Source organism: Sciurus carolinensis, chromosome 5 (assembly GCF_902686445.1).
Source record: "Sciurus carolinensis chromosome 5, mSciCar1.2, whole genome shotgun sequence".
Lineage (NCBI taxonomy): Eukaryota > Metazoa > Chordata > Mammalia > Rodentia > Sciuridae > Sciurus > Sciurus carolinensis.
In genome coordinates, this window is record NC_062217.1 from 120075546 (window position 1) to 120100410 (window position 24865).

The following is a 24865-nucleotide window of genomic DNA, read 5'->3' on the forward strand; positions in this document are numbered from 1 at the left end:
CCGAAACCTCTGAAACTATAAGCTGAAATAAAACTTTCCTCATTTGAAGTTGTTTATCTTGGCTATTTTGTCATAGCAACAGAAAGCTGACTAACACAGTTTTAAGCCCTCAATACAGTTATTCTTACCCTCTTACAGAAGAAATTAAACAAACACATGGGTTGTGTAGTATCCTAAGACCATGACATAACTAATAAATGGTACAGTAATTTAGAATATGGTCTTAGAACCAGGCATGGTGGCACATGCCTATAATCCCTGCTACTCAATGGGATCACAAATTCAAGGACAGCCTGGGCAATTTGGTGAGAACCTGTTTCAAAAATTTAACCTAGAAAGGCTGGGGATATAGCTCAGTTGGTAGAGTGCTTGCCTCGCAAGCACAGGCCCTGGGTTCAATCCCCAGCACTGCAAAAAAAAAAAAAAAAAAAAAAAAAAAAAAATTTTAACCTAGAGAGACTCACCTAGCAAGTGCAAGGCACTGGGTTAAATCTCCAGTACAGTCAAAATAAATAAAATAAATGTGGACTTAGAGCCAGCATGGTAACATGAGACTCCCACTCCAGAGAGTGAGGTAGAAGGATCACTTGAGTGCAGGAATCAGAGGCCAATCTGAACAACATGGTGAGACCCATTTGACAACAGGAAATAGAAATGAAAAACGTGGGCTTAGCAAATGGAAAATGGAAACTAGTGAATTGAGAGGAATGAAATATGAACCGAAACCTCTTTTTTTTTTTTTTTTTTTTTTTGTAGTTGTACATGGATAGCATGCCATTATTTTATTTGTTTATTTTTATGTGGTGCTAAGGATCAAACCCAGTACCTCACACATGTTAGGCAAGCACTCTACCACTGAGCTACAGCCTCTGTCCCCATAGAACCATTCTTCAAACTTTTCTATAGGTTTTTAATATTTCAAAATAAATTTTAAAAATAATAAAATGTGGACTGTGGAAACAGACAAAATTTGATTTATAACCTGGGTCAGTGTAATGAGACAAGGAAATAATAGGAATTGCTGTAGTTGTGTGTTATGTAGTAATAATAAGCTGTATTTGGTATTTGCCTGGACTTGTAAAACTAAAATCATAAAAGGCTCCTGGTGACAAACTTGCTGTGTGGCAGGATGACACTCCTGAACAATGCCGATATGAACCTTCATCTATGATTTGAGGGGTAGCTCCTAGTCTGGTCGTGTTCTGGTCTTTATCAATGAAGACCAGAGCATGAGTGGGCTGAAAATCACCACTTAAACCCCTGGATTTTAGGAGCAAACTGTCAGCAGCACCGTGACCAGAGGACTCCACGTCGCTCTCTCTCTTGACTGCCCTGGCTGCTGTCCGCACTATCGCTGACTGCTGATCGACCATTGTCACCGAGGCCAGAAGACTGACTGACCACCTCTCCCACGATGACAACTGCCATCTAGCCTCCAGCTCATTGGACACCCGAGGACATCCAAAGACATCTGAGGAGCTGAGAGAGGCTAAGGCTGAGAAGAACCCCCTCGGTCTTGCTGACTAACTTCTTGACTAGGAGACATTGCATTGAGTAAGTCCATGGGGATTGGACCCTAGGTGAACAAGGGAGTGAATCTTCAATGTATTTGTGACTTGCTATTATTAGGAATGTTAAGTTGAGTGTGTATTTGCATGAATAAAATCCACTTGTTGGAACCAAACTTGATTCCTCTCTTACTCACTGCTCAGGACAGTCAGCCTTTGTAACAGTGCAAGAATAGACAATCTACTTAATCATATGGAGCCTCAGTTTCCACCTTTAAAATGCGGATAATAGAACTTAAGTCATTGATTTACTGTGAAAATATTTATACGTACACAGACACATATGCGCGCACATTCCTCTTAACACAAGACAAAAAATGATTCAGATACATGAGTTTTCCTGTCAAGAAATGCATTCTGCTGTCATGTACAACTAACTAGAACAAATGAAAATTAAAATTAAAAAAAGAATGACAATCATTTAATCAACAAAACACACACTAGTTAAAATTCGAGTTCTAAAGAAATCTCAATTTTCTTTTTGCAGTACTCGGGATTGGACCCAGTGGTGCTTACCACTGAGCTACATCCTTAGCCCTTTTTATTTTTCATTTTGAGACAGGTCCTCACTAAGTTGTCTAGGCTGGCTTCAAACTTGCAATCCTGCCTCAGCCTCCTAAATCACTGGGATTAAAAGCATGGGCCACCATCTCAGCAACAAATATATTTGTGTTTTGGCCACACTTAATATTTCTGAACTTCTGAAACCCAAAAGAAATACACTTTTACACTAAAAATTCACAATTCACTCCTTTGGGTTATGCAATTTCAACACTTTGTCTTCTCATTGATTCAATGTCTTTTGAAATGTTTTTCATAAAATTGTATAAGGCTTAAAACTGGTTATTGTGAAATCAGTCATAATATTTAAGCTATCAACTGTTACAAAAATCCCAGCAGGAGACTTAATAAACTTTGTTTTCCTTACAGTGCTAGGGAACAAACCCAGGATCTCACACATGGTTGGCAAGTGCTCTGTCTTTGAGCTACACCACTAAACTGTTCTTAAAGGAACATCTTATTCAAAACCTACAGAAGCTCAGTAGTCCTACAGAAAGAGAAATGACTTAAGAAACTGATACTTTGCTGGGTATGGTGGCACACACCTGTAATCCCAGCATTGAGAAGCTGAGGCAGGAGGATTGAGAGTTCAAAGCCAGCCTCAGCAATTTAGCAAGACACTAATCAACTCAGTGAGACCTTATCTCTAAGTAAAATATAAAAAGGACTGGGGATGTGTCTCAGTAGTAAAGCGCCTCTGAGTTCAATCCTCAAAAAAAAAAAAAAGAAAGAAAGAAAGAAAAGAAAATGATACTTATGTTGGGTGTGGTGATGCATATCTATAATCCCAGCAACTCAAGCTACTCAGGAAACTGAGGCAGGAGGATCACAAGTTTAAGGCCAACCTCAGCAACTCAGTGAGACCCTGTTTCCAAATAATAATAATAATAATAATAATAATAATAATAATAATAATAATGGCTTGGGATGTAGTTCAGTGGTAAAGTATCCCTAGGATCAGTCCCCAGTACCAAAAAGAAAAAAAAAAAAAAAAAAAAAAAAAAAAACTTATTTTCCAAAAATGCAACCATAATGTAATGAGGTTTTTTGTTTTCAGTTTTTCTTCCAAAAGATTAAATCCAATAATACATATAAAGTGCTCATCCTAGTGCCCAACACATGGTAATACTTGATAAATGTTAGCTTTTTATTTTGAATGACTCGGAGTTCATGCTTTTCATCTGCCACATTACACTACCTGCCCATAACAAACTGTTATCACCCCGTTAGCATGCTGTAGACTGGAAAACCAACAACTAACAGAGAAAAATGGACCACTGCAAGATTTCTAAGGGAGAACAGCAATCAATCAATTAATGAGTGCTCTGCTGGGCCAGTAGCATGGGACCTCTACTGAAGGGTCTTGTTAGAAATGCAGTCTCAGTACTTAGGGGGCTGAGGCAAGAGGATCACAAGTTTTAGGCCAGCCTGGGCAATTCAGCAAGACCCTATCTCAAAATAAAATGTAGAAAGGGTAGGGGATGTAGGTCAAGGGTAGAACACTTGTCCTAGGTTCAATCCCCAGTAAGGAAAGGAAAAAGAGGGAAGGAAGGATGTACTCTCAGGCCCCTCCCCAGACCTTATCAATCAGAATCTCCATTTGAACAAGATCCCCAGGTGATCCAGGTGCACATTAATGGTTGAAGATCTGGTGTATATGACACAATCCTTTGTTCAAGGGATTCAGTATCTAGTGGAGAGTCAGGACACCCACAGAAAGCAACCATAAGCAATACCAGAGAGTATTAATTGAGGTAGGTAGGGATTTTTTGGGTTTTGTTTATCTTGGGTTTCTTTTGGTGTTGGGGATTAAATCCAGGGCCTTGAACATGCTAAACATAAGCTCTACATTTCCAACCCTGAGATACATAGATTTTGACAGTAAATACTCTAGGACTTTAAAAATGAGGTCTTGTGGTGCACTCTAATAGGCAGATTTTGGTGATTTGGAAGGAGATTGTGGGCAAAGAGTTTAGGCAAGTCATGACCTCACTTGTGTTCTCTTATTAAATCAGGGATTAAGACACAACTTTTTTTTTTTTTTTTTTTGTGGTGCTGGGGGTTTGAACCCAGGGCCTTGTGCTTATGAGGCAAGCACTCTACCAACCGAGCTATATCCCCAGCCCTAGACACAACATTTTTGACATGCTAGAATTCTGTGAGCCGAAGTAGAGAAGAAATTGAATAGGTTTTTTTTTTTTTTTACACTTTTGAATTAAATTTTATTTTTAATTTTCAAAAGTAAAAAAGTTATAACACTTCATATAAACTGATAACAAAACAGCTGATATTAAGTTAACCTCATACATTAATGTTTTCCTTTTCTTGAAAACATATTTATATCACATCCTTTAAAAAAACACATTAAAGGATACTTGTGCTTAAAAATTTCTGTAACAAAATTCTAATACATCCATGTTTTTCATGATGCTTGAAATACTGTTATATGTCAATTTAACCTTTTAGAAACGTATCACTTATCACAATGAGAAAGTAGAAAACAATATATAATCAAAAGGGGCAAGCCAGAATCATTTATTCTCTTTGTCAAAAGATAACAGAAATTAGTGTGGGGATCAACATAACCATAGAGACAGACTACCGCTGTTTCCAACCTTTACCTCTGGCTCAGGAAAAAATAGATGATAATGCATAATCTATTGATAATATGAATCCACAACCAAATTCCTCCAGATCTTATAAAAAATGAAATTAGGTTTAATGTTTAAGAGAGGTATCAGTTTAATACAAGTGTGCTATTATCACAATTTAAGCTATGTCCAGAGGAACCTCTTAGAAAACAGGTTACTGTCCATTCACCCCATTTGGGAGATTAGGCAAATTTTCCCTAAGTTCCACCTTCCCTACCTATCTTTGATGCTGTTATGTAACTCAATCTGCTCCAGCTCACTGTTAAATCCATTTAAATACCTTTCAACTAAGTCACAAACATCTTTCTTTGAATACTCCAATTTTGGCAGATCCAAATGATTTTGAAACCATTGCAGTTTTTCACCAATAAGATTGAGACGTAAGGCCTTTTCGTTCTTTTTTTTTAAATTTTTAAAAAATTTTTTTTAATTTTTATTGTAAACAAATGGATACATGTTGTTTCTCTGTACATGGCGTAAAGGCATACCATTTGTGTAATCATAAATTTACATAGGGTAATGTTGTTTGATTCATTCTGTTATTTTTTCCCTTCCCCCCCACCCCTCTTTTCCCTCTATACAGTCCTTCCTTCCTCCATTCTTGCCCCCCTCCCTAACCCTAACTCTAACCCTAACACTAACCCCTCCCACCCCCCATTATGTCATCATCCACTTATTAGCGATATCATTCGTCCTTTGGTTTTTTGAGATTGGCTTATCTCACTTAGCATGATATTCTCCAATTTCATCCATTTGCCTGCAAATGCCAAAATTTTATCATTCTTTATGGCTGAGTAATATTCCATTGTATATATATACCACATTTTCTTTATCCATTCATCAATTGAAGGACATCTAGGTTGGTTCCACAATCTGGGGGCCTTTTCATTCTTCAACTTTTCTTTTTATCCCCTTGTTTGTGGACCTCTCTCGTAATCTGAGCTGCTTTTCTATTAGATGGATGGATGACTTTTTTACCCTGTCCTGTTCTTCCCTTTGGTACTTGAGGCCACAGGGCTCAGGAAAGAGGGCAGGGACCCACCATGGGGACGTCCAGGAGGCCACAGGGAGTCCAGACCCAACAATCATGGACTGAAGTCCCAGCAGCGAACACCTACAATCCAGCCCCAAAACACGTGGTTTCAATTAAGTAGAATCTGTCATACCTGTGGGTTTGGGTGAGGGAGAAGTCCCACCTGAGTAGAAGAGTGGGCGGAGCTGCCCTTCAAGTCACCAAGGCAATGATGCTAAGAATTTAACTCAAATACTTTCAATACTGGTGTATTGAATGTTCTTGGTGGAAACTGGCCCACCTGCCCATACACATAACACACCTAATGAAAACGGTGAGCCATTTAAGTCCCTTAGTTCAGAGTCTACAATCACAGACCTCGATGGTGACTGAAGGGGAGATAAAGAAAAGTCAGTGAGACCCTAGCTTCTGTACACGGGCAACTACTCTACCACCTGAAAAAGAGTTGACCAGAGCAGGGTGTAGTATTGTAACCCCAGCAACTCGGGAGGCTGAGGCCAGAGGATTGCAAGTTCGAGGCCAGCCTGGGCAATTTAGCAAGACCCTGACTTAAAATTTTAAAAAGTGGTAGAGCATCCCTAGTTTCAATCCCCAGTACCAGGGTGGTGGGGAGCAGAGTTGACCAGCTCTGTGGCAAGGTCCCCACAAGGCAAACCAACTTTCCCAGTCAAGTCTAAGGAAGAAAAGGCAGGCAGAGGAGGTGGGATCCCTCCTGGGCAGCAACAAGGTTCACCCTCCTAGCAAGTTGTTCCAGGAGACCCATGACATACCTTCCCAGATGCTGTCAGCAGGACCTGCAGTGAATTATAAGAGCTTGGTTCTGATTTCTAGTATATTTTGCAGGATTAAACCTGAAATCTTTGTCACTTCCTCCCTTGTTAATGTGACTGTTTTCTCTCATGCCAAATGAGGCAGCCTCCAAAATAATGTTAAATATGGTCACGAAGCTGCAAGAACAATGAAGACCAAGGACAGTTGGGTGTGCTGTAAGGGATCCCATCTCCATCAGAGGCATCCCCTTAGCATTGCAAAGAGCATATTGTACTTCTAATTTTTTTTAAATCTCAAATCTTAAATATAAAAAAAGAAAGAAAGAAAGAAAGAAAATCCTTAGCTTGCTTTTTTGGATGTGCCTCCAGGGCTACAGAAACCTGTATGCCTGCCAGTTCTTTCTATTTGATCTGGTGAAATTTCCTCTCCTTGTCCTTTTTTCTTTGTTTATAGCTTCCTGTGATCTTTAGGACAAGAGACTTGAAAAGCATCAAAGCATCCCAAATTGAAGCCAAACTCACCATCTATTCATAATAGACTTATGTGCAAATGGACTTGTTTTACTTTGTAGCTAGGACACTCATTTCACTGCCCATCAACTTTTTAAATTCTCTCTAACTTACTATATTGCTTTGATGGCAATTTGAATTTCTGTAACTAATTTCTGTCCCAGGACACTTTAAAATACACCTGCTGTTTGCCTGAATGACCAGAGACAACACAGAAAGTGGCAGCCCTCAATATGTATCACAAGCAACTGAACTTTCACTGAATTTCTACACTGAAACAAAAGGTCAAGATAATGTTGAATCACAAGGAGGCTTCGATTATGGAAGTCTTAGAAACAAAGGAGAGAGTGCAGTCATCAAAATACTGAATTTGGGGTTTGCAGGTATAGTTCAGTGGTAGAACACATGCTTAGCATGCACAAAGCCTTGGATTCTATCCCCAGTACCCCTCAAAAAAACTGATTTTTTTGTACCAATAATATTTTCCACTTTATACTACAAGCATTGTTTCAAATGCTGCTTATAATAGGTACAAACCTGGGCTGGAGATATAGCTCAGCATGCACAAGACCCTGGGTTTAATTCCCAAGCCTTGACCCCCTGCCCCAAAATAACAAACTCACAACTATTAATCCTCTTGCTTTAGTATTCATTTACCTTTGGCATTCTCACATGAATCAAAATTCCAATAGCAAAAAACAGTGATGTTTGCATTTCTGAGTTCCAGTGTCCAATTGCCTCAGGACATTGAGGTTCTATCACCTTATGACCCACAAGAATAATGAGCAGAAAACCAGAATAAAGCTTTAAAATACTCCCATCTTGTGGCAGTTTAGAAATATGGCAACCTAAATATGACAGCCCTACCTTCTCAGTCTTTGCCCCTGTGCTGTACTAAATAGATTCCAGCGAATAAAAGACCTGGATGTAGACAGTTCTAAATCCATACAGGAATAAACAGGAGATTCCTTTTGAAGGCATGTAGATTTCCTATAGCAAAGTTGTGTCCATACGATGCAAGATTCACGTCACCTGCTGCCTTCAATTGTGCCTGATAGTTCTTATGCATGCGCACTCTCTCCAGCTCCATCACAGAACCCAAAGCTCATACCACTTTTTGTATTCCATCCACTCCACCCTAACTAGTGAGAACATACAATCAGTAATAATTAGTTAACAAGAACTCTTAGAATAAGGTTTTGCCCTAATTAGCTGATTGTAATATATTCACATTCTACAGGTACCACGCTTCCCATGTGATAGGCAGAATACGTTGGAACTAGTCAAAATGGGTTAAGGTCTCAGGTTTGCCGTCTAGTGAGGAAGACAGGTATTAAACCAAACCCGAGAGAGACGTAGAAGCACCTAGAAGCACGGGTGCTGAGTATGGTAATTAAGAGCATAGGTTCTGCAGTCAGGCAGACCTGGGGTGGAACTCTAAGTCAGTTACAAATTATTTAACCTTTCTCTTTTCTTCGATGTATAAAATGGGCACAAAAACAGTAAGACCTACTCACAGAGTGGTTGTGAGGTGAAGTGAGATACATGAAAAACAACACAGTATCTGACTAAAGTTGCCTAAAATCACTGCTCCAACGCAGAGGGTCATATTCTAAAAGTCATTGAAGATACATGGGAAGCAGAAATTCCCACACTAACATCGCACCCTCTGCATTATGCTCTTCCCTCAAATACTGGGCAAAGAAAAACCCTTCAGTGACCTCACTCTGCCTAGAAGAACCTTCTCTCCACTCTTCATCTCTTCTCTGGGCATAGTAATGAGATATGAGGTTGGAACACCCCAGAAACTCAAAGGCCTCTGATGCACTGTGGACACACTTAACCCATGATCCTTTCTCTAAGGAAGGACACCAAGTCTGGAAATAACCACTGCACTGTAAGCTTCTGCACATGAGTTAAAGCATGGATTAAACACAGTATGTTTAATGTTTGATTTTTCTTAACTATATAACCCACCAAGCTGTAAATACGCATTTGGTTTTCTCTAAATTTCACCAAGGAAACTGAAGTAACAAGCCCCTGAGGAGCTAAAACTAAGCATTCCTCTTTAAAAGTATGAAGTCAATCGTGCTTGCAGGGCTGGGAATACAGATAAATGGTATAGCACTTGCCTAGTATGTTCAAGACCCTGGATTAATCCCAGCACTGAAAAAATAAAAAATAAAAATCTTCCTTGCTATTAGTGAATATTATTGTTAGTGTTGATGAGAAAAATAGTGCATACATATGAATTCTATATTTGGTCCTAACATGGTACCCAGAGCATGGTAGACAGCAAATAAATGACAGCTGAATTGGAGTAAACACAATAGTTTCTTTTCATGGATAATTTTAACAGGAAAAACTCAGGAATAAACCCCTCTTTAGGACAGGTATCCTCTGAAAAACAACATTTTCAACTGGGAATAATTTTGGCACAAGGAACAGTTGGCTATGTCTGGAGACAGGTTTGCTTGTCCAAACTGGGGAAGTACTACTCTCATCTTATGGGTAGAGACCAAGGATAAAAATCTTGCAATGCATATAACAACCCCATACAAAAAAGAACCATCCGGTTCAAAATGTGAATAGTGTTACTGTTGAGAAACCCTGTTCTAACATACACACACACACACAAACACACACACACCAACCACCACTACCACCACCACCAACAACAACAACAATAATAAAACAAAACAAAAAACCCTGAGGCTTTGTTAGAATATGAGGGAGAGACTCAATATGGATCCCCCCTCCCTGTGGATATTTTCACTAAATATTACAGCTGATTTATCCCACAATAAACAAAACATCACCCATTATCACTATAACAGCCCTCTGAATGAATGCCAATATTAGTTATGAGTTTCAGTAACTTTTTTACACAGTTGACATATAACATATCCATTTTATTATTACACTATTTCTTGTACATTTTCCATGTTTCCACATGGCTCTTATTGTCAAACATTGTGAGGGTTTTGAAGACACCATCAGTTTTTTTAAAGTGTTAATTTTTTTTCAAATATCTCTCCCTTTTTCCACTTAGCTCTTATTTTGGGGGAGATCCTGGGGGTTGAACTCAGAGGCACTCGACCACTGAGCCACACCCCCAGCCCTATTTTGTATTTTATTTAGAGTCAGGGTCTCACTGAGTTGCTTAGCACCTCACTTTTGCTGAGGCTGGCTTTGAACTCAGGATCCTCCTGCCTCAGCCTCCCGAGCTGCTGGGATTACAGGTGTGCACCACCACACCTGGCTCCACTTAAATCTTAATCCTTTTGTTTTCACCTATTGTAGTCTTAAAGGTTTCTCATGTGAAAATTTTTAAATGGAGTTATCTTGGAAACAAAAAACCTTTAGAATATTATAGAAACTCTTGGAACTTTATTATTCAGAATTCTTTTACCTTCCTTGGGCAAGGTGACACACACCTATAATCCCAGTGATTTATGACACTTAGGTAGAAGTATGGCAAGTTTGAGGCCAGTCTTAGCAACTTTATGAGACCATCTCAAAATTAAAAGAATTTAAAAGGGATAGCAAGGTAGCTCAGAGTTAGAGTGCCCCTGGATTCAATCCCTAGTTTTTGAATATTTGATAAAAGATTGTTGGTCAAATTTTGAATTAGTTAAAATATAACTGTGTACAACACAACAAAAATTCCACTGAAGCCCTGCACTCAAATTCTCAAGTATTTTTAATCCTCCATAAAACCCAATATTGTTCAATCCTCCAAGTCCCTACGCTACCTTTAGGTCTTTTAGCCTCTGTGGTAATTACTAAATAAGGATGAGGTTTCCATATCTATTTCCTTCACTAGACTTTGCACCTCTGGGGCTGTTCAACTTGTTAATCTTTGTACCCCTGGCCCTTAGCCCAGAGCCTGGCTTGTGATAGATACTGATAAATATTTGTAGACTGCATTAAGGTAGGCTGACGCCTTTGGAACTGTGATCAATATTATAAGGTTTAGCATTTATTTATCTCTGATATTTTCCTGGGTTCACTTGCATTTTCTCTAAGTGTTTTGGGCATGCACCATATCCAGAATCCAAGGATCATGCTTATTGCTTTTATTATAATTTTTATTGATTGTGAACCGGAAAAAGTGCTGTTTGCCTGCAGGAAGACAAGGTTCTCATGTCCAAAAAGTGAAAAAACATGACTAAGAAGCTTAGCAAAATAATCTTTAGATACCCATTCAGGTGACCCTGACAGGCAATCAAATTAGTCTGGTTTTATAGGCACAAGGCCCAAAAGAAGTGAATAATTGGAAGACTAATATTTAGAGAGCTTCCCTGAGTCATGGACTTCCTCATCTTTTTCCTCCTTCCATTCCTACTGAACCATGTTAAACGCTTCACTTAAATTTTTATTTCATAGTTTTTCCAAATACATAAATAATATAAAAATATATTTTAATGGATAGATAAATACAAATAGAAATAGATCCTTCAAGTCTGATGTTTAGTAAGTGTTATGGAGATAAAAGGAGCAATCTGGGGACTAATGCCAATTTTTATTATCTGGTGAAAACTAAATAGATAAATCATTAAAACTACTTTCAAAATTCTTCAATACTATTTCATGGAGACATGGGGCAAATATACTAAGGCTCTTGACAAGCAGTTATAGTCAGTTCCACAATTCCTTGACAGGAAGTCATGTGTTCCAGATTGTTCCTAATGAAAGTTCACAATTTGGAGTCTGGTTAATAATTATCTCACTAATCTTCCCAAGCTCTTGTATTACTAGATAAAGTCCATTTCGTTTATTAACTTCTGCATTTTGTGAAAGGAAAGTGGCAAGTTGCAAGGTTGCATAAGGAATGGACAGGTAGGGTAAGGGTAAGGACACTTGATCACATTTTCCTGCTCCACTAAGGGAGAAAAGAAGTATTCCAAGGACTCAATTAACAACATTGACCAATTTCAGTCAAACCTCAGCAGTTTTTCAACTTGACTACACACAGGAATCACTTAGGAAGCTTCAAAAAACAGGGCTGTGTGGTCTCACCTCCAGAGAGTTTGTTGTAGTTGGTCTGAGGTGCAGCCTAGGGATAGGAATCTGAAAAGTTACTTGTGTGACAAACAGATTTCACTGCAAAGGCCCCAGCACACAATTTGCCCAATTTACATGACTTACTTAAGATCATCTGTTTCCAACTATCCAGAAAACAACACAAAGCCAAGAATATTTAACTATTCCATTAATATTTATCCTAATCCAAAAGTTGTGGGGTTTTTTTGTTTGTTTTTTGACAATCCTGGGGACTAAACCCAGGGGTGCTCTACCACTGAGCTACATCCCCAGACATTTTTATTTTATTGTGAGACAGGGTCTCCCTAATTTGCTGAGACTGGTCTCCAACTTGTGATTCTTCTGCCTCAGCCTCCAAAGTGGCTGGAATTACAGGCATGTGCCACCACACCTGGCTTCAAAAAGTTATTTTAAAAATAAGACTTTTAATAAGCTAAATTCTGGATATCCAGAGCTTAATTCCTTCTACCTTTCTACCTACTTCTTTGCAAATTGTCTCATTTTCTTGGTCCTGAAAAGAATTTCTAAATGTCTAATCTATAGGTAAGGTTAAAAATATTCAGCTTGGTGCTGGCGATATACTCCATCACGTAGAGAGCCTGCTTCCCATGCTGGAGACAAGGGTTTGAGACCCCAGCACCGTCAGATTACGGGAATTATATACAAAAATATTCAGCTTGAAAAAGTTATGACAAATGTATTATCAGACACATCTAGTCACATAAAACTGATTTAATTTCTAATTTCATGCTCCTCAACATTTGGTGCTAAATGAAAACCTGATGGCTAAAGGAAGCCCTCATTCTTCTTGTTCTTGTTCTTTTGTAGTACTAGGAATTAAACATAGAACCTCATGCATGCTAGGCAAGTGCTCTACCACTGAGCTATATTCCCAGTCACCCCAATACTCACCCCCACCCCTCCTGCCCCCCACCATTTTTTTGAGACAAATTCTTGCTGAATTGCCCAGGTTGACCTGAAACATGTGATCCTCCTGCCTTAGCCTTCTAAGTAGCTGGGATTACAGGCTAGCGACACTGCACAAGCTAGTTCTTTTAAAATTGACTCTAGATTCTCTTTATATGAATCTTCATTTCTCTGAACTCAGCCTAGGTATAAGCATTCTCATCACCTAATCTGGTCATAATCAACTTGACACATTAATATCACTGATATCAGGACAAAAGAACACAAACCAAAGAAGTACACAGACAGCAAGTTCTCACCTTTGGTTTTTTTTTTTTTTTTTTGAACCGAGGGGTACTTAACCACAGAGCCACATCCCCAGTCCTTTTTATTTTTTATTTTGAGACAGGGTCTCACTAAGTTCCTTAGGGTCTTGCTAAGTTGCTGAACCTGCCTTTGCACTTGTGATCCTCCTGCCTCAGTCTCAGTACCACTGGGCCTGGATTTTTTTTTTTTTTCTTCTTCTTTTAAAAAGCAATTGGTTCTACAGGAATCTAGAAAGTTCAAGTACTACGCTTGAAAATCAAGTACTTACATTTTCTACGAGGCAAACAGCAGCAGGATTCCCACGAAATGCTCTTGCTGTGAATGCATCTGCTATGAAAATCGGGAGCTTCATTTTTCTGACAAGCTGTTTTGCATGGTCTCAGAATTGCTGGTAGCCTGCCTTACTTTTTGTTACTGCAAAAAAATCAAAAAGTTAATGTTTTACTCAGTGTATAGAAGCAATTAACAGTTTCCAGAAGAAAGTCAAGCAGTTGGGCTGAGGCTGTAGCTCAGTGGCAGAGCACTAGCCTAGCATGTATGAAGCACTGAGTTCAATCCTTAGTACCACATCAAAATAATTAAATAAAATAAAAGGCATTCTGTCCATCTACAACTACAAAAAAAAAAAAAAATCCTTAAAAATAAAATTCAGACCAGCTTGTGTTGTGGCTCAGTTGTAGAGCACTCGCCTAGCATGTGTGAGGCACTGGGTTTGATTCTTAGAACCACATATAGATAAATGAATAAAATAAATGTCCATCAACAACAAAAAAGTTTAAAAAAAGGTTAAAAAAAAGCAATTATTCTAACATATCTACATTTAAAGATATATGATCTGCTAAATTTTTGAGCCTCTATATGGAATTTTTTAAAAAATATTTTACTAACTGGAAATTATATTGTTATATTGTGTGCATGTGCAGATATGTAACAACAAATCCCATCAATATGTACAACTGTAATGCACCAATAAAAAAATATGGGGAATAAAGCAGGCAGAGATCATAAATAGGAATCAAGGAGAAATCTTCAAAATGAAGGAAACAATAAACCAAATAAAAAATTCAGTGGAAAGTATCACCAATAGACTAGATCACTTGGAAGACAGAACTTTAATGAAACAAAATATATACTCTTGAAAATAAAGTTGACCGCACAGAGAAGATGGTAAAAAACCATGTACAGAACTTCCAAGAAATACGGGATAACATGAAAAGACCAAATTTCATATTTATCAGAATAGACAAAGGCATGGAGATACAAACCAAAGGCATGCATAATCTTTTCAATGACATAATATCAGAAAACTTCCCTGATCTAAAGAATGAAATGGAAAATCAACTACAAGAGGCTTATAAGACCCCAAAAGTATAAAATTACAGCAGACCCACACCAAGGCAGATTATAAGGAGAATGACTAACATACAGAATAAGGATAGAATTTTAAAGGCTGCGAGAGAAAAAAAAATCAAATTACATATAGGGGGAAACCAATTCAAATCTCAGCTGATTTCTCAACCCAGACCCTCAACGCCAGGAAGTCCTGGAGTAACATATATCAAACTCTGAAAGAAAATGGATGACAACCAAGAATTTTATATCCAGCAAAATTAAGCTTCAGATTTGAAGATGAAATAAAAACCTTCCATGATAAACAAAAGTTAAAGAATTCACAACTAGAAAGCCTGTACCACCAAATATTCTCAGCAAAATATTCCATGAGGAGGAAATGAAAACAAACAAACAAACAAAAAAGACAATGAAAACCATCAAAGGGAAGAACTAGACTAGGGGAATGTCAATCAAAGGAGAAACTAAGTCAAGTTAAAAACAAAAAATAAATCAAAATGACCAGGAATACAAATCATATCTCAATAATAACCCTGAATATTAATGACCTAAACTCATCAATCAAAAGACAGAGACTTGGGCTGGGGTTGTGGCTCAGTGGTAGAGCGCTTGCCTAGCATGCGTGAGGCACTGGGTTCAATTCTCAGTACCACATATAAATAAGTAAATAAATAAATAAATAGTCCATCAACAACTAAAAAATATTAAAAAAAAAAAGACAGAGACTGACAGATTGGATTAAAAAACAAGACCCACCTTCAAGAGACTCACCTCCTAGGAAAGGACATCCACAGACTGAAGGTGAGAGATTGGGAAAAAAATATCATTCACATGAGTTGCATAAACAAGCAGAGGTTTCCATTCTCATATCAGACAAAGTGGACTTCAAACCAGTGTTAGTCAGAAGGGACAAAGAAGGACATTAAGAAGGACATTTCATACTGCTTAAGGGAATCATACATCAACGAGACATAACAATCATAAATACATATGCCCGAAACAATGAAGCATCTACATACATCAAACAAACCCTTCTCAATTTCAAGAATCAGACAGACTATAGCACAATAATACTGGGTGATTTTAACACACTTCTCTCACCACTAGATAGTCTTCCAAACAAAAACTAAACAAAGAAACTATAGAACTAAATGATTTAGACTTAACAGACATGTACAGAGTATATCATCCATAATCGAGTGAATACACTTTCTTCTTAGCAGCACATGAATCTTAATCCTTCTCTAAAATAAACCATATGTTATGCCACAAAGTAACTCTCAGCAAATACAAAAAAATAGAAATAATACCCTGCATTCTATCAGATCATAACAGAATGAAACTAGAAATCAATGATAAAATAAAAAACAGAAGCTACTCCAACACCTGAAGACTAAATAGCATGCTATTGAATGATGAATGGATAAAAAAAGAAATCAGGGAGGAAATGAAAAAATACTTAGAGGTACATGAGAACACCAATACAATGTGTCAAAATCTCTGGGACACCATGAAGGCAGTGCTAAGAGGAAAGTTCATTGCATTGAGCTCATACATTAAAAGAATAAAAAGTCAACAAATAAATGAGGTAACATTACATCTCAAAGCCCTAGAAAAAGAACAAATCAACATCAAAACCAGCAGAATACAGGAAATTATTAAAATCAGAGCTGAAATCAATGAAATTGAAATAAAAGAAACAATTGAAAAAATTGACAAAAAGTTGGTTCTTTGAAAAAAATAAAATTAATAAACCCTTAACCACACTAACAAAGAGAGAGAGAGAACTCAGATTACTAAAATTCATGATGATAAAGGAAATATCACTGAAATACAGAAGATAATTAGAAACTATTTTGAAAATTTATACTCAAATAAAATAGAAAATGTTGAAGAGATCCACAAATTTCTAGGTACATATGATCTAACCAAACTGAAGCAGGAGGATATTTAAATTTAAACAGGTCAATTTTAAGCAATGAAATAGAAGACACTATCAAAAGTCTACCAACCAAGAAAAGCCCAGGACCAGATGGATTCTTAGCCAAGTTTTACAAGACCTTCAAAGAAGAATTAACACCAATACTCCTCAAATTATTCCATAAAATAGAAGAGGAAGGAACCCTTCCAAACTCATTCTATGAGGCCAGTATCGCCCTGATACCAAAACAAGACAAAGACACATCAAGGAAAGAAAACTTCACACCATAATCCCTGATGAACATAGATGCAAAAATTCTCAATTCTGGCAAATCACATACAAAAACATATTAAAAAGACAGTTCACCATGAGCAAATGGGGTTCATCCCAGGAATGCAAGGTTGGTCCGACATTCGGAAACCAATAAACATAATACATCACATCAATAGACTTAAAGACAAGAATCACATGATTATCTCAATAGAAAAAGGATTTGACAAAATACAGCATCTCTTCATCTTCAAAACACTAGAGGGCTGGGGTTGTGGCTCAATGGTAGAGCTCTCACCTAGCACATATGAGGCACTCAGTTCAATCCTCAGCACCACAAAAAAATAAATAAATATTGAAGGTTCTATGTCCACCTACAACTAAAAAAAAAAAATTAAAAAAGAAAAACTAGGGATAGTAGGAACAAACTTCAACATTAGAAAAGCTCTATTCTAAACCCAAGACCAATGTCATTCTAAATGGAAAAAATGGAAAGCATTCCCTCTAAAAACTGGAACAAGACAGGGCTGTCCTTTCACCACTTCTATTCAACATAGTCCTTGAAACTCTAGCCAGAGTAATCAGACAGACGAAAGAAATTAAAGGAATACGAAAAGGAAAAGAACTCAAACTATCACTATTTGCTGATGACACTATTCTATATTTAGAAGATCCAAAAAATTTGACCAGAAATCTCCTAGACCTCATAAATGAATTCAGCAAAGTAGCAGGATATAAAACAATACCCACAAATCAGATGCATTTCTATACATAAGCAATGAATCCACAGCAAGAGAAATTAGGAAAACTATCCCATTCACGAGAACCTCAAAAAAAAAAAAGAAAAACTTGGAATCAGTCTAAAAGAAGAGGTGAAAGACTGCTACAATGAAAACTACAGAATACCAAAGAAGTAAATTAAAGAAGATCTTAGAAGATGGAAAGATCTTCCTTGTTAGGAAGAATTAACTTTGTCAAAATGGCCAAACTACCAAAGGTGTTATACAGATTTAATGCAATTCCAATTAAAATCCCAATGACATTCTTCATAGAACTAGAAAAAGCAATCATGAAATTCATTTTGAAAAACAAGAAACCCAGAACAGCCAAGGCAATCCTTAGCAAGAAGAGTGAAGCAGGAGGCATCACAATACTAGACCTTAAACTATACTACAGAGTAATAGTAACAAAAACAGCATGGTATTGGTAACAAAATAGACATGTAGACCAATTAGAAGACACAGAGATATTAAACACTTCTCTAATATGCTTAAAATCAGCATACTACATTGACACAGCCACATCAATATTTATAGCAGTTCAACTCACAATAGCTAAACTATGGAACTAACCTAGATACCCTTCAACAGATGAAAGGATAAAGAAAATGTGGTACATATACACAATGAAATATTACTCAACCTTAAAGAACAATGAAATTATGGCATTTGCAGGTAAATGAATGGAACTACAGAGTATCATGCTAAGTGAAATAAGCCAATCCCAAAAAACCAAAGGCCAAATGTTTTCTCTGATAAGTAGATGCTGATCATAGTGGGAGGTGGGTAGGGAAGAATAAAGGAATTCTGGATTATGCAGAAGGGAGTGAGGGAAGGGGTGGGGTGGTAGGAATGGGAAGGATGGTAGAATGAGACAGACATTATTACCCTATATATATGTATGATTACACTACTGGTGTGACTCAGCACCTTGTACAGCCTAGCAATGAGAATTTATGCTCCATTTGTGTACAATGTATGAAAATGCATTTTTACCATCATGTATAACCAATAGAACAAATACAAAAATTTTTTAAAGAAAATATAATATGCACATGTGTATTTGTTTAATTAAATTTATATGTTAACTCCTCATAAATAATCTGTATAAAAGTAAGTTTCAAATTAAAAAAAACAAAAAAACAAACATAGGAGGTGGGACTTACAGTAAGAATAACCTCTGGGAAGCACGTGGTTTAAAGAGTTTTTTCCACTCAGCTGCATTCCCACTTTGAAAAGTAATGGGGTATAACATGTAATTAAATGTTTGTAGAAATGACCAACTGTCAAACTGAAAAATAAAAATACTATTTGCTTTAAAAAGAAAAAAATGCAATTATGATTAAAAGAGAATTGTGATTATTTTATTTTCCATTAGACAATATTTTCAAAGAAGATATCTTCATTATCCTTAATAAAAGTCTCTGCTTGCTACTGGATAAAAAATAATGGCTAAAGGGAATATTGTTTCAAATTTGCACTGACTTTTCAGGACACATTCAGAACTCAGAAGAATAATCATATATTCTTAGAGTGGCCCAAACTATCTCAGGCTATGTTTTAATAAAATGAATGAAACATACAAGAGACACATATTCTACTTACACTCTCCCAATGTAGATCACTTTCTTTTAAAAGAATGCATTTTTCTAATTATAAAAAATATGCTCATTCTAAAAATCTTGGAAAATAAAAAAACCAATCCATAATCACAAATCAGTAACAACATTATTAACGTTTTAGATATATAGTTTTTTTTGTTTTTTTTTTTTTTTGTGGTACTGGGGATCGAACTCAGGGCCTTGTGCTTTCGAGACAAGCACTCTACCAGCTGAGCTATCTCCCCAGCCCAGATATATAATTTTTTAATTATATAATTTTAATCTTCTTAACAGTGTAGCATTAGTATTTTCCAAGGACAACAACTGCTTCAAAAATATCATTTTAATATATTCACAACAGGCTTATGGATATAAGTTATTTAGCTATTTCCCTTTCAGTGAGTTTTAAAGTTGTTTCTAATTTTTCACTTAAAGATCATGTGGTGAACAAACTTGTTGAATATAAGCCTTGGTCTGCATTTCTGCTGTTTTAATTATAATAGATTTCTAATGGCAAAAATATCTAGGTCAAAATGTATAGATATTTTAACTCACACAGACACTTCAATTCATCTTCAGGTTTGTGCTAGATTTATCTTTGGCTCAGTGTGAGAGCACTTGCCTTGCATGAATAAGACCCCATTTGGCCCCCAGCATACCAATTTAGACAATACGTGAGTGTCCTGTCATTACTCATTTGGTAGATTAAAAATAGTATCTTGGACTTTCATTTGCACCTTTGGATTATTCTAGTCAGATAGTAAACAACATGAAGTCAGATCTCTTCTTGTTTTTTTTCAAGGTTTATAATCCCGGCTCCTATAACAATGCCTGGCACACAGCAATTATTTATTGAAGTAATTATTCAAGTAAGTAGTATACTGAGCATACATCAAAACTGAACTTCGATACACTGGCTGACAAATATGAGTATTTCTCATCATGGTACCATCAGCAAGACAACATTTCCATTTCAGTAGCATCGCCATTATCAACAGTACATTACAATATATTTATGCAATTATTTGTAAATTTTATTATAGATTGCCTTTATTATTTTAGATAATTTCAGTAGAGAACAGAAATAAATTAAAGTTCTAATAATGAAGCATAGTTTTCATAAATTTAACAGGATTGTTACCATTATGAAAATCAGAAGTGTGTCAAGAGGCATGTTTTTAACTTGACTGGAATTCAGGCTCATTGATCTCAGCCATCAGCTAGCCAGGTTGATTGGATAAGGAAATATGTATTGAATAGAATGTCTCCTTTTTCTATAGTGATCATGAATTATATGTGCAAGTTTTAAAAATAATGTGTTTGCCAAGCACTATAGCACATGCCTGTAATCCTAGCTACTTGCAGGACTGAGGCAAGAGGATCAAAAGTTCAAGGCCAGCCTGGGCAACTTAGCAAAACCCGGTCTCAAAATTAAAAAAAAAAAAAAAAAACACAACAACAAAACAGGACCAGGGATGTAGCGCAGTGGTAGTGTGCCCCTGGGTTCAATCCCAGTAGTGTGCCCCAGGGTTCAATCCCCAGTACCACAAAATAAAAATAACGTTTGCTTAAATATTCTCCTGAGATGTGCATGTCTATGCACATGCTGGAGATTGAACCCAGGGCCTTGTGAGTGCTAAGCATGTCATGTGCTCTACCACTGAGCTATACCCCCAATTCCAAAATCCCTGAAACGTTTTTTAAGAGATAGGGTTTTGCCATATTGCCCTGGGCTCAATCAATCTTTCTGCCTCAACCTCTCCATTGGCTAGGATTATTGGTATGCCACTTAATCTGACTCTGGTCTTATACTTTTCTAGAATTTATTTCTGTACAGAATAAAATTCTATACTTAAGCACTTTTTTTAGGCTTCTAGAAATACTGTATTGCTTCTCAAATGAAAACATTTCTTTTAGGAAACAAGTTCTCAAAAAGTCTTAACAGTTGTGGGGTGGGGTCATAGCTCAGTGTTAGAGCACTTACCTAGCATGGGTGAGGCACTGGGTTTGATTCTCAGCACCACATTATAAATAAATTAAATAAAGGTTCCTTGACAACTAAAAATATATTTAAAAAAAAAAAAATCTAACAGTCAATGTCATACCGATTCTTTGGTCATCCCACCCGAGACCTCCACTCACAACACACACACACAACTCTCACCTTCTCCTCCTGAAAGAAAGTGTTTTGTTTGGGGAAGCAAGCACTGAGCCTCAGTGAGTTATATATGGTCTGAGACAGTCAGGACATCTCATTTCCCTTTGGTAGATGCTCACCCTTCTAGATTCTTTGGTGGTTATAGATGGCCATATGACTAAACAGAGAAAGACTACTTGAGGGATTCTGGGGAAAATATGTTGTTTTCTGATAAAAGGAGCTGACCTAAAAGGAGACTGCATTGCCCCTACCCTTTCCCCCTTTTCCTTGTTGAACATGGTGTTGAAGTCTAGAAATGGAACTATCATCTCTAGAACATGAGAGAACCAATATGAAAAATACTAAAACTTAAAATACTATATACAAAAATATAAAACCTAAAATACTAGATAAGGAAGAAAGAGTATGGGATTTTGATAATATAGATAATCTGCTAAGTAAACATTAGAAGCTCCCACCTCCAAGCTTCTTGTTTGGTAAATAATAAATGTCCTAAAGTTTCAAACCACTGTTAGTCTATGTGTAGCCAGAATGATGGATCCCCAAAGATGTCCACAGCCTAATTTCCAGAATCTGAGTTGTAGATGGGTTTAAATTTGCATAATCAAGTGATCTTAAAATGAGAAGATTATGCCAGATTCTCAAGGTGAGCCCCATACAACCACAAGGATCTTTACTGGTAGAAGAGGGAGTCAGAAAAGTACAAGTCAGAATTTGAAGATGCTGAACTGCTGACTTTAAAGATCAAGGAAGGAGTCAGGTTTAGTGGGGCACACCTATAATCCCAGCTACTTGAGCAGCTGAGGCAGGATGATCTCAAATTTAAGGTCAGCCTCAGCAAATAGCAAGACTTGTCTCAAAATTTAAAATAAAAAGGGTTGAGGATGTAGTTCTAGGTTCAATCCCCAGTACCACCAAAAAAAAAAAAAAAAAAAGAATGTTACGGTTTGGATATGAGGTATTCCCCAATAAGGTCATGTGACAAACAACGCAAGAAATTTCAGAGGTAGGGGCTGGGGCTATAGCTCAGTTGGTAGAATGCTTGCCTCGCATGCACAAGACCCTGGGTTCAATCCCCTGTATCACAAAAAAAAAAAAAAAAGTAAAAGTAAATGGTATGTTCAGAGGTAAAATGATTTGATTATGAGAGTTATAGCCTAGTCAGTAGACTAATCCATTTGATGAATTAATAATTTGAATGGGTTACTGGGTGGTAACTATAGACAGGTGGTATGTGGCTAGAGGAAGCAGGTCACTGGGAACATGCCCTTAGGGATTACATGTCTTGTCCCTGGCTCCTCTCTCTCAGCTTCCCATGAGCTGAGCTGAGAAGCCATGAGCTAAGAAGCTTTCCTTCACAACACACTTTAACCATGATGTGCTGCCTCACTTCAGGTCCACAGCAATGGAATTGGCCAACTGTGGCCTAAGAACTCTGCACCATGAAACCAAAAAACTTTCCCTCCTCTCAGTTATTCTTGTCAGGTATTTCGGTCACAGTGACAAAAAGTACTAACACAAGGAAGGAGTCACAAACTAAGAATATAGCTGGCCTTTAGGAGTTAGAGGCCAGCCTCAACAACTTAGTGAGAACCTGTTTCAAAATTTGAAGAGCCGGGGGTGAGCTCGGTGATAGAGCACCCTTGGTTTCAATCCCCAATACTGCAAACAACAACAACAACAAATTCTCTCCTAGAGCCTCCAGAAAGAAAAAATCTTTAGTAGTCAGCTCAGAATGCCATAACAAAATACCGTAGACTCAGGGGTGTAAACAACAGGAATTTATTTTCTCACAGTTTGGAGACTGGGAATACTAAGATAAAGGCACTGACCAATTCAGTTCCTGTGAAATGCTCTCTTACTGGCTTGTAGGGAACCATCTTCTTGCTATGTTGCTGTGTACTCACAAGACCATAGGACAGAGACAGGGAGCAAGTTCTCAGTGTCTCTTTTTTTACATAATTTTTTTTAGCTGTAGATGGACACAATATCTTTATTTTATTTATTTTTATGTGGTGCTGAGGATCGAACCCAGTGCCTCATGACCTCATCTATACCCTTGCGAAGAATCCCATCTACAAATACCATCACACACTGGGTAAGGCATCAACACATAAATTTCAGGGCACAGGGGACACAATTGTGTCCATATCAGCAACCCTGCCAACCCCTTGATACCCACAACACAGATCACCTCCTTTATCCCCAAATGTATGGGGATTTCCTCTTGACTAATAACCAGCTAGGTGTCCTCTGACTTAATTGAATTTTGACACTATCTACTCAGAAGTAAGCATCAAGTCCCACAGGTTGAGAACCCAGACCTACCAGATTCCCCCTACTTTAGACTCCCGTGACAAGTCCATGGCTCTGGAACTTTTTTTTTTTTTGGGGGGGGGCGGTGCTGGGGGATCGAACCCAGGGCCTTGTGCTTACAAGGCAAGCACTCTACCGAGTGAGCTATCTCCCCAGCCCCGGCTCTGGAACTTCTGACCAACCAGTTATCAACTAGGGTTCCCACAAGCCTCTCCTTCAGTTTAATTAATTTGCTAAAGCTCACAGTACTCAGGGAAACACTATACTTACATTTACTAGCTTATCGTAAGGGATATTTTAAAGGATAGCAACAAAGAGATACATAGGGTGAGATATAGGAGAAGCAGCCTACGACTTCTTCCACACCCTTTCTGCATGAAAGAAGGAAGTTGCCTGAACACTATCCTTTCAGGTTTTTGTGGAAACTTTATTGCACAAGCATGATTGGAACATGAATAAACACGTAGAAGTGTGATTGGACAAAAAGGGCATAATTTAATGCTAATACATGGAGTGGGGAAAACCTACAAGTTCTGTCCTTTGAAAGTCTTCTTGGACTCTATGTGCCACATTCCTTCACTCCAGTATTGGTTAGGACCCCTTCTGAAACAGAGAGCATATAACCTTCTACCCAACAAGGTAAGTCAGAGAATTTCTTTATGTACAATTCCAAGTCAGAAAGGAAGGAGAAAATTATATTTTTACTTTTGATGACTCACCACAGGAAGAGAATTCTAGTTTCTATGACCTGTTTAGGAAGAAAAAGGAGCAGGTAAAGGAGGACAGGAGATCAGAAACAGATTTTTGCCTGAAGTGTCCCAACATTAAAACGAAAGACTATCTTTTATCTTTATTAGTCTAAAGTTGCTTCAGGAATCAAAGACAAAAAGGCAAATACTTATACCTTATTGTTCTCATCATTTAGGAAATGGGAGCATTGGAAGTTATGAGCCAGCAACCATGGATGAAAACAAAGCAAAACAAAAAATATATATAATACCACACCTCCAAAATTGTAAGATAAAAACTTGATGTTAAGCCACTATGTTTATGATCACTTGTTAACAGCAGCAATAGTAAACTAACATAGTCACAAGC

The 24865-nt window shown here is 37.4% G+C and overlaps 1 protein-coding gene across 2 annotated transcripts in view; it reads right to left on the reverse strand.

The window, feature by feature from the left end:
* Pbld (phenazine biosynthesis like protein domain containing) overlaps positions 1-24865 on the reverse strand; it is a 73237-nt gene that overhangs the window by 14780 nt on the left and 33592 nt on the right. For both annotated transcript variants that reach the window (XM_047552121.1, XM_047552122.1), the window contains exon 2: positions 13641-13786. In XM_047552121.1, the coding sequence (XP_047408077.1) occupies positions 13641-13724 (84 nt within the window). In that variant the 5' untranslated portion in view covers positions 13725-13786. The remainder of the gene's footprint in view (positions 1-13640; positions 13787-24865) is intronic.